The 16,393-nt window shown below is 45.2% G+C and overlaps 1 protein-coding gene across 5 annotated transcripts in view; it reads left to right on the top strand.

The window, feature by feature from the left end:
- Positions 1-16,393, top strand: part of NT5C2 (5'-nucleotidase, cytosolic II) — a 58,749-nt gene that overhangs the window by 26,675 nt on the left and 15,681 nt on the right. For 2 of the 5 annotated variants that reach the window (XM_083845021.1, XM_083845022.1), the window contains one exon: positions 3,019-3,092. In XM_083845021.1, the coding sequence (XP_083701147.1) occupies positions 3,019-3,092 (74 nt within the window). Of the gene's footprint in view, positions 1-574; positions 673-1,317; positions 1,491-3,018; positions 3,093-14,542; positions 14,603-16,393 lie in introns of those variants that run through there. The other 3 variants (XM_083845023.1, XM_083845024.1, XM_083845025.1) reach the window with 3 other exon arrangements.

Here is a 16,393-nt window from a genome sequence, read left to right as displayed (position 1 = left end):
ATATTTACAAGTTGATGGAGAAAGAGCAATCTTCCCCAGCTGTTACCAAGACAGGGCTGGTATAGTAATTTTCATGTTTTAGTCATAAGACCTGTCCTGGAATAAAAACATGCTAATGGATGTTGTTTGTTTCATTGCCTTCAGGAAACTTTTCCAGATCTTCAGTATCAACATGTGCAGGTTTTTGTTTTTTGTTTTTGTTTTTTTTTTTTCTCCCAGGGTTCAGCTTGTAAATATGCTGAGAGTAAAGTGATGAAAAAATGTCAGAGGCTTAGCGATCTTTTCATGGTTTTGGTCAGTTTGGTGTCGTCATCATCTAAACATAGGCACGCTGGACTGGAAGCGATCTCTTGGGTCACAGCTCCCTTGTTTTCGCCTTTCCCAGGCACCGCCGTATTACCCTTTTTATAAGCGCATTCAGCTCCGTCTTAGCAGTGCTTGTTTTTTGTCCTCATTTGGGAAACCGTTCCCAAATGTTGCAATTCTGAGTCGCTCTCCAGGCTCCTGAGCTTCTTGAAATTTCTCTTCCTATTCCTGTCCCGTTCAGAGGGGGACAGGCAGCCTGGGCGTTTTGCTTTGACGGAAAGCTATGCTTCAGGGGCTGAGCCTAAAGGAAAGAACAAAATTGGACTCCCCAGGTTGGACAAAAAATGTTGCTAGCGTTTCCCAGAGGTACGTTATTCCTTCTTCAGTTTCTCTTTTTGAAACAAACTGCACAAGCATTAGATCAGAAATGATATGCTAGAATTAGATAATAAATAGTGCTTCCTGGCATCAGCAGCAATAGAATGTAATCATCTTCATTCGACAAAGTACGGGACTGCGTTTAGTGCTAAATAAGATTTTGTGTTGGCTGCTTCTAAATCAGAGCTATCGAGATGTTAAGACAAACAATCACTAATTCAAACCGCAGATTCGGATAATTTGCTCCACCTACTCAAAAGCCAGTGATTTCAAGAGCGAATTTTAGTGATTTATGAGCCCATCTCTCATTTCCAAAAGGCTTTTCTTTACTGGTTTGCAGTTTGTTGTTTTTTTTTCCCCCCCATAATTTTGTCTTGTTTAGGTAATCCATAAATCTATCAGAAAAGATAGTCATCGCTAACCTCCCTGGCCCCTCGGTGACAAGCCCCATTGTTGGAGGCAGGCAGTTTGCCAGGAAACTGTGACTCCCAGAGAGAGTGTGCAAGGTTAGGGGTAAAGCAGACTATTGCCAGAGAAACTATTCCAAGTGGATTTGTGTGGAACAACAACGATATCCAGTGACTAGTTAAATTAGCCACAGATGTGTTTTCTATAGCACTGTCCAAGAAGATATACAGTGCTTTAAGGCTCGGTTCAGGCACGATGATCATCTGAAGTCAAATCAGATCCAAGCAAAACTGCATCTGTACTAGGCAAGCTTTTAAGGAATTGTGTAACATGATTCAGACTGGTAGATGAATCAGACTGCTGCAAACTAAACAAGGAGCACATCGGTGAGAGATGAGGTAAGACGGCTCGCATAGGAGCGTGAGAGTTAGATGGGAGCAGTTTGCCGCTAAACCGCGAGCTTCAGCAGACTGGCACAGGCGGTGGAAGGGGCACAGCGTGCCGGCCACCTGCCCCCGAGCACGGCCGAGGCTTTCCGCGGGCTTTGCAGAGTATCTGAGGACTTGTTTTTGCATTTACTATCTCCATTGCTCGTGCCCCTCCGTGTCACTCCTACAAAGACGCCTCGCTGATTTGGGTTTCTAATTACCCTGCTGAGAGCCATGGAGATACTCAATATTTGCAGAATTTCCACGTGCTGAAATCAGGGTACAGGTGGAGGCTCTGGGACTCCTGCCTTTTCGCATACAGGGGATTTTTGCCTCGGTGTCACGGCTCGAGCAGTACGAGGGATTTCTGGCCGAGCTCAGCATTGAGAAGCTCAGCTCCTGTCCCGCAGCCGAGCTCGTGGCTGTGCCGGTGGGACTCGGATTCGCAGGGTTCAGATAGGACTGCCGGTGGGGGAAGTCCCGCAGAATTACAGACCTGCTGCAGGGTTTAAAGTTCTGGGGAAACATAAGCAGCTTAGTTCCTGCAGTAGTTGGAGCAGGCTTTTGTTGGATTCCCTGACCTATTTCTTTGCTGTGTTATTTACTTGAACTAAATTGAATATAGCGTATTAAAATGTTGTGATCAAAAAGCGCCTGGCAGCATGCAGCTTACATTCTCATTGCAATAAGCATTAACAGTAAAAATGGAATTAAAAGAATAGTTGGTTGGTTTTTTTCGTTTTTTTTTTTTTTTTTTTCCTGACGTTTAGATGTTGAACTTAGTGATATGGTTTAGTGGAGGACTTGTTAGTATTAGGTCAGAGGTTGGACTGGGTGATCTTGGAGGTCTCTTCCAACCTACACGATTCTGTGATTCTGTGATTTTTTTTGTGGGGGGGTTGCAGTTTTTAGTACAAATAAAAATAGCATTTCTCATAATAGAAATAATGTATTTCTATGGGTGAAAATTTGTTTTTCAGAGCTATATTAAATGTTTGTTCATTATATTGATATAAATGTGGTAACAGATCTTTGCTTTGAGTTTCTAGATGTAATTCCAAAGAGTGTTGAAAAGCTGAGTTTATTCACAGAAATGTGCTTTTTTTTTCCTTTCCCTGTTATCTCTTCGTAATATTTTATTTTAATCAGGCAAATTGTATTGCTTTCCATCCTCTGCTTCCACTTGAACTCTGAATTCTGCTTCAGGAGCTTTTACACTTCTATTCTTAGGAATTTTTGCAGGTCACATGCAAAGCCATGTGTGTGCATGCATGCGTGGATGTCTTTAGACAGCATACCAATAATTAGAGTAACCCTGCAAAGTGATGGCTTTGCTTCAGGAGAACCCAGGGCAAAAACAGAAACTTTCCTCTGTTTTCAGGTATATTCTGATTTTGAGCTAAAAGGCATCCTGATATGAAGCAGAATACCTTTGTTCTAAAATATGATTATGTTGAAAATGCTCATACCTATGGCTTTGTTTCTTCTTTCTTTACAGGGTCTTTGTAAACAGAAGTTTAGCCATGGAAAAGATAAAGTGCTTTGGGTTTGATATGGATTATACGCTTGCCGGTGAGTATCTCCTTGATTTCTTTGTCACTGACTTAGTTTGGAATATTGCCTCTTGTTGAGAGAAAACCGGTAACTGGTTGGGCTATTCCAGTTAGCAGGTGCTTCCTCTGTTAGCAGATATGTTACTCGCTGTTCATTGCACTTGCATGTCAGGTGTTTCTCTTTATTTTTGTTATCTGGAAGTTGTATTCGGTCATAAACCACATTGCTCTAGTACAGTTTCAAGGAAACTGAAGCTTAAAAAGTATGATTACTTCCTTAAATTCCACTGCGCTTTGATATTGCCCCAATGAAAGCTTGGCTTTGAATAACAAGGTGTTTTTGTTTTTTTTCCTTGGTGCATATGGTGGGCTACACCTTTAGCCAACAGGTCTTCTTGTGTCCTGGGAGGGTCATTTCTGAATAGGTTTTCCTCTTCCCCACTCCTCACTTGGCCACATCAGTGACTCCTTTGTGAGAAGCAGCGAGGCAGGGGGAGCATTGTGAGTCAGCTGAACAAGTTATTCAGAAAGCTCTGCCCATTCTTTATGGCAGATAGTCTTTGGGAGGTTGCATAAGGCCTTTTAGTTTCATAAAATTTTCTGCGTGACTTCTCCATTTTTCAAATACTCGACAGGCAAGTTCTCTGAGACTTCGGCTGGAGGAGGGGTAAAGTTACGGTTTTCTCTGTAATCAGACTTACATGATGCTGTGTATTTTAAGGAAGGAAAAGATTAAAAGCCCACTTCCACTTTCTGAGGCTATAGTGCCAGGCAGGCTTTAACTAAAGGTGTCACATACAATTCTACCTTCCTTCTCACTGCCACTTCCAAGGTTGTGGATAGAAAATTTCTATTGCTCTTGATATTTCAACTTGGAGTTGTGAATATAAACTAAGAAACATGAGGTAGAGCACCAGGGTCACCTAACAATAGGTTATTGCAGTGTATCAAGTACGGTCATCTGCTCATTGTGACCACTGAGAAGAAATGAGAGATGCTATGGACAGCCGGAGGGGTCAGTGGCTAAGCAAAGGTCAGGAAAGACTCCGTGTGTTCATGGTTCAACACAACTCTACAAAAAGCAATTTTGGAGTTTGTGGCAGGTAATTGCAGTTTATATTTCCATCACTTTCTTTTCTTCTTTTATGTAGTTATGAATGAGGCACCAGTTATCTATACAAAAGGGTTGGTTATTCACCACCTTATTTACAAATCTGTTTCAAGTTCCTGACGCTTTTTAAGTCATAAAATGCATCATAGTTAATCTGCGCTGGATCTGACTGCAGGCACATGCTTTAGGTGTTTGCATTTCCCAGCTGTGACAGCCTTGTGGCTGGGCTTTTAGGGCTTTTAAGGAGTGCAAAACAGTTTGAGAACAATTGCTTAAAACAAAAAAAAAAAAGAGTTGTGGGTTTCTCTTTTGTAACGGAAGAACAACTTCCTTGCCTTTCACAACTGACGGCATTTCCAAGGACTCGGGTGATCCCAGTCAGGCTGGCATGGAACAAGAAGTGTGTTGCTAACTGACAGAAGGAGAATTTCAGCACTATCCTCACTCCTCCGACTGTTCATTTCACTCAAGTGTTGCATGTTCCTGTAAACACAGAGCGAATGTGTTGTTATCCACAAAATGACGCTTAGTTTGATGAGAGGAAAAATGTGAGTGTTTCAAGCGTGTTTATACAGTTCCCTGGGATATGGAAATGTGGGGCTCCCAAGGCTGCAAGGTCGTGGTGATATAGTTAAGCAGGCAAAGTCGGTGCATTCAGGGGAGCTGAGTGACAGGGTGTGGTGCAGGAAAAGAAATGAGATGGGGTCTGAGCAGAAGGCTGGAAATCTGCACTGCTCTTGGCCAAGCTGCTGGCCTGTGACTTCTCCCTTGGTACCACAGGATAATAGTTGCAGATCATTTTACAGAGAATTGTAAGAATGTAATTAGGCTGGAATGCCTTTTGCAGATGAAAAGTGTTATGCCTGGTAAGTACTATTTCTGTTTTTTTGAATCATCTGGGAACTAACAATTACCTGTTTGTCATCTTATTGTCTCACAGTCATCCTTTCTTCTCCATGCGGGCTTTTGTTATTTGACCATTATTTGCTATATATAACTGTGGCACTCAAGAAAAAATATTTATTCATTGCAGGAGTTTTAAAGAGCACATTGTTAAAATATTGCTATAATTATTTGGGAAATGATAAGAAATAGGGCTAGTGACGTATTACATTAATGTGTTGTAGTGTATTCTTAAGACCCTGCCATGTTTTCTGTCTGGGCAAGTTATCCCTTACACACTCTTTCACATGGACAAGCTTTCTGTCTAGATTTGAAAAATTACCTATCTGTCTATCTATGTGATACATACAGATATATGTATCTGTATCTATATACATAGATGTATAAAGATAGTTTATCTGCAGTTCAACATCTGGAAATGGTGTCTGCATACCAGATGATGTATGGTGAGCAGATGCCTTTTGGAGGCTGCTCACGACTTGTGTAAATAGACCAAGGAGGAAGAATGGAAGCACCTCCAGTGTCATCATTTCCTCATGTAGTTTTCTGCATTTGTACTTTCAGATGTTGCTTTTCTGTGAAGTTGTTTGAAAGTATGCCACAATCTTCATATTCAGTGGTCGAAGGCAGTCGGAGCCATTAGCCCTGCCTAAAATTGTGCCACATCCTTTCCCCACTCTCTGTCATGATCCTTCACATCGTCTATAAATCGATAACATTCATCCTATGGCTGACAGTCAAATGTTTTAACAGCGAAGGAGCGGATTGATTTTTGTTTAACACCCTGAATTGCCCATCTTGTGAAGAGGAAGCGGTGGTGTCAGTGATAGAAAATACACAGTCCCTCTGCTCTCTTTCTTCTTCCCAAATCTCTGGCCGCTTGTAGCACCAAAAGACTTATTTAGGAGGTGGTTCAGTAACAGAGAAGTCACAATCGCTTGACTCATCTTGAAGTGCAGAAGCTTGAGACAATTGTTCTTGTACTTTCTGACTTTAAGGGGATAAACCTGCTCACAGTAGCACTGTTTTCTGTGTAGAATAAACTAATTTTGGCACATGGCATTTCCATTTGCAAACGTATCGTAACACCTACTTACGCACATGCTGCAGTGACCATGCATTCCACGACTTGCATGAGAACGTCAGCTTGCCAACTGACAGCAGGTTTGATATCATCATGTTACATTGCACATAAAATATGATTCCGGACGTTTGTTTTATAGGGTAGTATTTCTTAACCTTGTTATTAAATCAAAGGACTACTTATCTTGAAAATAAAAATTGCAAGGCTGCCTTGATACAGCACTGCCACAATGATTTGGTTTGCTCCCAAGTCAAAATTATGCTAAGCTTTGGATTCTTGTTAATAACTTTTATGTTCTCTCATTGTGTTCGTCTCTTTCCTTGCATAGGGTTGAGAAATACTGTTAATAGAGGCGGATTAGGCAAACAATCTTTTTTTCTTGAAGAAAAGAGCCCGAAGGTTTTAGCCTTCTTTTCTGAGAAATTATGGACATTAAATTGCTGAATTTTTACCCTCTGTGGTTACAGCTAGAATTAATTTGGCTGCTAAGAGCTCAAAATAAAATGAAGGCAAGTTGAGATGACTCAGGTTTTAGATTCCTCCTTCTGCCTTCAAGGGTTGCAGTCGAGTTCTCATGGAGTGAATGAGGTGTCCGACACGTATGGAAACTCCCAAGACCCCCTGAGTTGTTGTGCTGTGTTGGACATGGAGCTGTCTGTCACCCTCCCATTCAGTCTGCTTGTTTTGCTTGTGGTAGTGAATCACAATCAATACGCAATGTTTGTTTTAAGCTAGGTGTTACTGAGAGGGGAGTGGAAGGAGCGAGAAGAACAGCAGGGTTTTCCTGGGGCATGTGCGCATTGCCAAATAGCTGCTGCTTTGGATCTCGGAGGGCCTGATGCAAGTGAGACTCATCAGCTGAGCAGAGGGTGGGACGGGTTTCTGAGATGTGAGCCAGCGGCCCCTGGCTCTCTGCTGCTGACCTTTCTGCCCCTCGGGCAGGCAGCGAGGCCGGTGCCCTGGTCCAGCAGAGCTCCCGTCTTCCACAGGAGACTGCAGTACGACAGCACCAGCTGTGCAAGTAGCTGGGAAGGGCTGCCTTCCACTGCCAGGGCAAGAGGAAAAGTTTGGGAAAGCTTCATTTAAACCCTTCGATGTGAGGGTCCTTTTGTAGCACATTTTTGTTTGTTAAATAATAGTTTCCTTTAATTATCTGAATGATTCACCTTTGCTTATTCATCCTGACGGACTAGAAGACCAGTAGTCAGTAATACTTCCCGTCTGCTTTCTTGTTTTGCTAGTACTGTCAAAATTACCCATGCTTTGGTAAAGGAGAATGCTGCACATACTCCAAAAGATTCACAGCCCTCTCTTTTGTGTTTACTGAGGACTGCAGGGATAAAAATAAAGGTATGCCTGCGGAGTCTTCAGCACAACACTCACCTGAGACTAGGGGTTGGTGTGGCCCCTTGGAAAAACAACTGAGAGGGTTAGCTTTCAGAGAGGATTTTATTTGGCTGCTTCCTTCTCAGGGTGAGCTACAACTGTAATTATTAGGTCTGGCTCCAGTAATGCATGAGGCATTGGCATTACTAAGTCTTATGTGGGACAGATCGTACAATGAGGTTATGGATAGATAGATGTCCCTTGACAGGCACAGGACTACAGCAGCGAGGCTTTCAAACGGGCTGTAATTTCACACCAGGCCATGGGCAGATGGAGAGGGAGTTAGAAGAATTGCAAGCTGGACTGTGCTTGAAAACATTCTTCAGTGACTACTGTCCTTCTCCAAAAGTTACAGCCAGGCTGCAAGTTTTGTCTTCCATCTCTGAGGTAGGTAAGATCTGAGATCAGTAAGCAGGATGCTTTCCTTTGGAAGGCCTTCTCTGTGCTTAAATCATTGCTGCTTCCATGTTCTCCAGATACCAGTAATAAAATCATCACTAGCGGCTGCAAACTGTTTCAATAAAAAAGAAGGGGAAATGAAGCTTGAAAAATACTGGGTTTATTGCGTGCAAATATGATTAATACAACATAATCTGATTGGAATATAGCTTGTGTCCTAGAAACACTGCCAACGTAATGCCAAGATTTGGTGCACTGCAAACATTTTATGGCCAAATTGCTTATGCTTTCAGCTGCAGCACGTCCCTTCTGAGCACATGGGGAAAGACAAGGGAAAGGCAGCTTCAGTCACTGTTTGTGGCTGCCTCTCCAGCTCACTCCAAAATACAACATGCATAAACAGGTTTTGCCCCTTCCTCTGGTAGGCGTTTGTGTCGAAGCCATCCATGCAGTTTGGGGGAGAGGGAAGCTTTAAACACCCACGTGTTATTTTTGAAACATTTGTCTTTACCTGCTGGCTCTGGGAAAGATGTACTCAAACAGGCGGCAGCATTGGCTTGTTGCTGCTTGTGAGCTGGGAGACAAGGTGGCAGCTGGGCTGAGAACTGGTTCTTCAGTGTATCTGCTATTTGTACGTCAGTCAAGTTGTATCGCTTCTGTCTGGTTCAGCTTCCAAAAGTGAGCAATGGGATTAAAGAATTTGTACTGTGGATAAGATTTTCTGGATTACGCAGATGAAAAGCAAAGTAGAAACGTGGGAGTTTTGTACATGAAAGGTTGAAGCAAACACTTACCAAAGCTGCTGAGCTCGTAGCGTAAGCAACTACAAAGAAATGTTTGTCCTTCTGTTCAGATGTTGTTAGGGTATGTTTATTGGTAACTCAAACACAAATGTTCTAACGGGGCTCTTAGCTTAGGTTAAAGGTTTGTCTTCGGTTTCATCGCAGTGTAAGGACTCCAAGCTTTGAGGTTCTTTTGAGGTGACGCTGAGCAGTTCGGCTTTTATCCCGTGTCTCTGGATAATGCAGCTTTTTGTGCCGCGTAGAAGTAGTTCGGTGGCTAGAGAGAGGAACGGGTAGGTTCGACAACAGCAGCATTCAAGCTGTCCCAGCAGAACTTGAGAGATGCTTTGACTCGTGCACATCTGCTGTCTACATTTTCGCGTTTGCACGTTTCAAGTTTAACAGGTGCAGATTTTGCAAATTTCCGAGGCTGTTTTGGCCATTAGCGTTTTAAAGCTGAAGGCAGATGGAGAAGCTGAGCTGTTCCTAGTATGCTTTGAGCTGGATGGTTTTTCACATACCAGCGCAGTGCTGGAGTGGCTGCTGTCCCTGCTCCGTTTGGGTGGCTCAAACTCAGGAGTTTGGCCATTCAAAGCTGTGTGCTGCAGCAAACCAAAGTCTGGAGCTGTGGTTTTTCAATGTGCTGGCAGTGGGAATGAGGAGAGGAAGAAGCACGTGTCGCTCGCTCTGTCCCAGTAAATCACCGGCTGACAAACTGTTAATCTGCTGTCCGTGAATTCTTGAAGAATTGGAGCGTTAAACAGAAGCTGTGGGAAGAACAAGTCCTCACAGCGTCAGGGGGGTTTTAAAAGCTGCCATACTCTGCTCTCTGGCTGTCAGGAACACGGGAGTAACACTAGCTGGGTCAACAGTTCATGTCTTTGCCAGGCGGATAGAGATGTGGAGATATTTTCAATCTAATAGATGCCCTTATCTAGTAACCTTAATGCCACAATACAAGTGCTATTAAGTTGCAAATGCCCCTGTGATGAAGGGGACAGCTTGCTCTGTAGGAGGAACGAAAGCAGAGAGGACAGCGGGATTTAACTCTGAGATGCGTGTGTGCTGTTGCTTTGTGGATGCCTCCTTTTAGTGGACTGCAGAAAAGCTCATGTATGTGGCTTACTAACAGCATGGGCATTTGCACTGCATATATGCCCAGGCGCATGCTGTTAAACAAATCGGACGTGTAGCTTTTGAGGACCCCTCTCTTAAGTGCATATGGTGAGACAGTGAACCTGGCAGAGCTGGGAGAGAATGGAAGACTTCTGACTTCATCACTCCTTCATCAACCACGAGTTTTCTTTCCTTCTGCTTTAAAAATCAGAAGTCCAAAGGGAAAGTGACCAAGGTCATTAACAGAAACAATATGGAGAGAAATAACGAGCAAGATCTGTTTGGATGCTGATACACCTGAATAATGCCTTAGATAGAGAGTATGAATGGCTGCTGTGCCTTTAAGTCGTTTTATTTCTAGATGCTACCAAATTATGTTTCAATGCGAAGCCCAGACAACTATTTCTTCCCCGTTCAGGAAGTCTTTATTGAAGAAGTAAGCCCGTATTTTGGCACAGTGGTTTGTTTCCATGGAAATGGAGGGCGATTTCCATTACGGGATTATGACTCCCAGCGGCTGCATCTGAGAGAGGTAAATTCTGAAGGCCACTTGTTAAGCACAAAAAAGATTCTCTTGTGTCAGGGAAACTGTAAAACATCCCCATAAAAGAACAGGTGACTGTGTAGTCATCTTTAAAATATTATTGCAGAGCAAAGGAATGTTATGCCAACTATTAAAAGAGACAAACTGAACTTTCCTTGAAATGCAGAGTCCGTCTGAATTGCTTCTCTCAACATGCAAAATGTCACCTCAGTGCTGCTGTTGTTACCTCAAGCCATGCATTTTTATTCTGTACAAGAAATCTTTCCAACGTTAAGCTCTGTTTTGCCAGCCTCTGAGGCATATCCAAACAGCCCAAATCTTCGTTACGTCGAAGGCAAACAAAATGCAGCAGCAGGGAGCTAAAAATATCTGGCATTTACCAACGAGAGCACTAATAAGCCTGCTTTGAAAAGAGTTAAAGCTGATGATACTTGGCAACACTTTTTTTTTTAATATTAAACAAGTAGAAAGGCAGCACTGAAAACAACCTGAAGTGTACACATCCAGCAGTCCAGAGCCAAGCTGAGCATACAGTGCCGTGTCAGTCCTCGGAACAACACCGCATCCAGCCTTTGCAGATCCTTTGGGCACGCAGAGTGGGAGCAGAGGAGCTGATACAGCTCCAGGTCCGAGGTTTTAGAGCCGAAGGCTGTGTGCACATGGGGATGTTTGCAGCAGCGTTAGAGGGAAGGAATTTTCCAGCGCTCCTAGGCTGCAGAGTGGGTGCTCGGCAGCTTTTTCGGGCACTGCTGCAGCTGGGGACTGCAGTCTTTGTTCTTCCATAGAGGTGTGTGCTGGTTCCCTCCCAGAAACCAGTACCGGGCACTGTCAGGGAAGGGTGCCGGGGAGCCGCTGAAGCTCGAATGCACAGGATCCAAAATTTTCAGCCTCCAATGATCAGTGACTCTTGTCTTGCTTCCTGTTATCGGATTCACTGTCAAAAACATCTGTGGCTGCAAGAGGCTCAGTGCAGAACTTGGCTGTTCATGCACGGCAGAGCAGCTCGTGTGTTAGCCGTATGAAAATACCCCAGGACACACCTGGAGGTTTTGTCAAGGCCTTGTTTGCTGATTGCCTCACATACGGAATTTCTAGTGAAATAGAAAAGGCGCATTAAGCAGTGAAGTGTGCTTAAAGCTCAGCTTTGTCCTGCTGACAGAACAGTTCTGCGTTTGAAAAGGTTTCTTTGGAAAAATGAAAACTATTGATCGATGCGGCAGCAGTTTCCTCTCGGTTCACATTGAAAAATTGACTGAACCCAAAGGAGCAACACATACCGTTGCCACCCATTTTGTTTGTTCGGTGCTATGAAAACTCAAACAGAGGCTGAAATACTACAATTTTGTTTTGCATATTACAGTGTGGTTTTATTTATGGTCTAGCAGTTAAAATCAAAAGTGAAGGTTGAAGAAGACCGGCTTCTATTCCTGGCTGTTTTTCAACTTGTTTTGACCTTAGACGGATCCCTTATCGTCACAGTTCAGCCAAGTCCATAAACAAAAGTGATTCACCATGTTCCTAACTTAAAACATCTGAGTAGTCCCTTGGGGTTTCTCGCAGTTACAACCAGGCACGTTTACCGCTTTGTCAGTCTGTTTGCAGGCTCCGAGCTCCCAGGTCAGCACAGCAGAAACGTGAGCGACTCCACTGCCCCGAGCACAGCGAGACGCAGAGCAGGCACATCTTCACACGCTGTGCTGGGCAGAGGTGACCCGAAACCAGTGCTCTACACAGCCAAGGCTTTCTGCAGCAGTGTCTGTGCTTCCCTCTGCATTTGGTGAGGATGCTGTGAGGCGAAACGCCTGCATTTGCTGTGGCAGGAGCAATGGCGTGCGCTCAGACTTGGTGTTTCAGTGACAGCACCTGAGAACATCTTCCCTGGTTAGAAGAGACCCCGCAACACAGAAACTGATGAGCATAAATCCTGTTCTTTTCTAATTACGTATGAAAAATGGCATTGCTCTGTGATGGATTATGAAGGTAATAGGTTCCCTGAAAGGGGTTTGATATATAAATTAAGATCATTACCCAGTTACTTCTGGGGAGCCTCAGACCTCTGGGCCTACGTCCGAGACAGGCTTTCCTCCAAGTGCGGCAGTACGTGAAATGTCTGCCCAACACTCATTAATCTGTTTAATTGGGATTGTTGCTTCAGTGGGGTTTACTTTCTAATGAAATCCCCTGTCCCAAACGCCCTTGGGACTGGTTGCTCCCTGTTCCCTCAGGATTTGTGATCAGAAGCAGCAGGATGTCTGGTGCTTTGGTGAAATAATCAGAGGTCTGGTGGTAGTGGCGAGGTGACTGTGCCGCAGACGTCCTGGCGGTCGCTGGCACTAAGTGCCCAGCTTCAGGGCTGCGTGCAGAGAAAAAGCTCACAGAGTGGAGAACTGTGGAATAGATCTGTCCCGGTCTGGGACGCCCATCCAAGATCCCATTTGATAGACGTGGTGGGGCAGGATACGTAGATATTCGTACCATGACAGGGGATGAGGGTATGGAAGGGGATCTCAATTCTCAAGGCTTTCACTAAGCACTTTTTGTCAGCACGACATTGATATAAATGTATTTCTAATGTGCACTTGCATTATTTATTTGTGATGCAATTCAGAATACGGATCAGCATTTCAGATCAGCAGCACTTTTTCAAATCAGCGGCTCTTTAAGCGAGGTGTGTGGAATTTCAGAAATGTGTTCGTACAAGCCTAATCACACACGTTGTCCCTGAGAAGTGCAGAAACCTGGCTGCTGCTGCCCACCTGGCCGCGTAGGTCCTAACTGCCAGATTTGCATGCCTCGGTCCCTGGGGAATAAGCAGCAACTGGAACAACCTGTTTCTAGTTATTTCACTTTCAGTTCTTCAAGACTTAACACAAAGTAATTGGGCTGCATTTCCTGTGCTTTGGAGACGAGGCTAAACCCTTCACGTTATCTGTCCACCTTTTGGCTTATCTATCTATCTTTGTGTGATCTCTGGAGAAACCAGATAGCGGGTAAAATTGTTGAAGATTTGGCTGAAACAGCACAGAAGTGCAGGGGTTTTGTACCTTTAGCACCTGCTTCTCTCCCATGATCCATGAGCAGCTTGTAAGAAGGGTCGACGAGCCCTGGAAGAAACCATGTTACATCTTCAATGAGGAGCTGCCCTGCCTGAATTGGAAACTTGTGTGTGGGGAGGAGGAACAAGGAAAGAAATGGGCAGCCCTTGAAGGGCTTCCTCCTCCCCACAGCTTGAACAGAGCCGTCAAACCCACTACAACCTTCCCCAGCTATGCATTTTAAAACAAATAGTCTTTAAATGCTTATTTTCAGAGAAGCCTTCCAGGAGGTCTGCATACTTCTGGGGTCATTTCGTAACAGCTTTCCAACTCACTCAGCTTGCATTTAGCACAAATGTGATCTCAAAGGTATTTGCCATGACTCTGTGCATCCCTGGAAGTTGCAGAATAGGTATTTTCTCCTTGCTGCGTGTGCTTGCAAACCAGTGCGCTGCGATATGATGCAGCACCGTGTGCAGGATTGGTTCTGGTTCATCCCTCAGTGCTTTGCACATGAAAGCCCAGACTTTAGCTTAAGTGTTGAGGGACACGGTGGAATTTAGATGTGCTGCACCAGACGGGCTCCGTGTTTGAGGCTCTTGCTGGAAGCGCCTTCAGATGTAGGGCAAAATTCTCTTCTCAAGTTCCCGGAGTAGCTCCTGACTCAGTCTCCTGAGCCTCCTGCGCTGACACGTGCAGGCGTTGCGTGCCGTGAAACCAAGTGCAGGAGTAATCTGTCACCAACAGAGGGATGGACAATAATGGCAGAGCGCCAGGAAGAGCACAAGACCCTTTCTTGAGTCTTGATCTGTGTCCGAGAGAAACTGGAAGGGTTTGTGTCACTTGGGCATGCACGTGTAGCCTCTTCCTCCTAATTAATCCACTGAGCTGATGATCTAAGGCTGCTTTGTGGGTATGAGGACAGAATTTTGCCTGCAGGACGCACGATTACCAACTGTGCCTCCTCTATAAATCAGCTGTAAGTATATTTGGAATCGCTGCCAGGCCGACTTCCGAGCTTACCGGAGGACAGAGCTCCAGCAGATACCGTCCCGCATGGCACAGAGCTGTTGCAGTTTTAAAATCAGTCTGATTTTTTTCTTTAACAGGGGAGCCCAGTGTAACTCCGTCAAGACTGGAGTGACACTCTGAATCTGCATCTGCCTCATGTGAGTTCAAATCCTGGCAGCAGCATTTTGCATAAGCTGGAGCCTCTGTAGAGATTTTTGTTTTTTTTTTTCTCCTTTTCAGGAAGGCTGTAAAATTGTTACTGTGTGTGTGTTGGCAGCACAGGTAAAACCAACCACAGAAGTGCATGAGAATTGCATACCTTACCGCACAACCCCTGCTCCTTCCAGCTCGGCTCCCCACCTAGCACGTACCGTGTCAGGGATGCCTGCACTCCTCACAGACCGAAGGCTCGCGACGCTCACTCCCGGGGTACTGCTTTTTAACTTCCAGTAGCGTAATTTAAAGGCAAGTGACAGTGGTAAGGGGAAGCTGAAGTGCCGTCAGCTGGCTTCTGGTTTTTAAAGACTCGGTTGTTTTCTTTCGAGCCTGGTTACGTAATCCACAAGCACGGGGTGCCGATTGCCCTGAGCCACTGAAGCATCTGTCTGTGCTGAAACACAGATTATTAAAATAACTTTTCCTTTGGAGCCAGGGACTTGGCACAGTGGCAGAGACACGGCCGTCAAGCAGTAAGAAAGCGAAAAAAAATTGGAGTGAGTTGCACCATGCGCTTTGATTTTGGTCTCTTCCCGTGTGCGCTGGGCCGAGGGAAGAGGCGAGGGCACGGTGCAGGGGGTGGCTGTGGGCTCGTGGCTCTGCCTGGTCCCCTTGTCCCGGAGGTGGGGGAGCTCAAAGCTGGGCTCTCCTCCGCTGGGGGGAGGAGCAGAGCACAGGAGGCACTGCATGGCACATCTGAATCCATGCAGCACCACGTCCTACAGATATCTCCAGCTGTGGGCTCAGCAAGCGGGGCTGGGGACGGGGTCTTCCAGGAAGCTTTGAACTATTTTTTTTTCATCATCCAACTGCAGAAGAAAACATTGCCCTGTCCTCTCTACTCTTTTTCTCCAACGATGCCTGAAAATGAGAGTGGCCAGCCCCGAGCACAATATTAAAATACGCTTTTCATCCCGGATAAACGATCTATTAATACATACAGCCGGGGCATCTTCCCCGACTGTGCTGCTGTCGTTACAGCGGTGTTAGCCTGTTCCTGCTTTTGGTCTCGGGGAGGTGGATCGTTTGTTTGCCTGGAAGCTCACGTTACTGAAACAGGCCTTCGCAAAGCTTACGAGAAATGTCAGCGGGCTGTGGCTCGAACCAGCTGGGGCAGCATGTGCTGCGGGGTAGGTGCTGGCAAGGTGGGCTTGGTGAGCTCTCAGCCTGTTCCCAGCCACGTGTCTAATTAAAGGAAAGTTTGTCTTGGGCAGTGAGTATTGTGGTAACTGGAGAACGCTTATTGCCCCTTTCCAGTCTCCAGGAGCCAGTGTCTCTGTTTAGTTTGTGTGACGAGGAGAAAGCTTTCGTTTTCCAGGTATTGTGGTGTGTGATAGGAAAACAGGGAAGGGACTGGAGGTATGAATGAGCTAGTGGCTTAGTTTTGTTCAAAGAGGAGTCGGGGAAACAGAATTTACAACTTGAGAGGCAAAGGGGAATAACTGCCTCGCCCAGACAGAAAAAATTCAGATCAACCGTGCTGCAGTGCTGCCTCAGCAGAGACCTGGGGTGATGAGGGCTGGGACGCATACCTGCTCAGCCTCTTCCCTACTGGTGTTTCGCCTTGTTTCTTTAGGCTCAGGAGAGTTGAAAAGAGGTTTGTAGTGATAAATCTAACACTGAGAGCGAAATAGAGAAGTTGAGTGAGGGCGTTTTGTGAGCGTCCCCCACAGCTGTTCCTGGTGGAGCATTACCAAGGTGCCCAGGCTGGTTAACAGAAAGCCCCGTGGTTT

Source organism: Anser anser, assembly GCF_964211835.1.
Source record: "Anser anser genome assembly, chromosome: 7".
Taxonomy (NCBI): domain Eukaryota; kingdom Metazoa; phylum Chordata; class Aves; order Anseriformes; family Anatidae; genus Anser; species Anser anser.
This window is presented reverse-complemented; position numbering and strand designations above follow the sequence as displayed.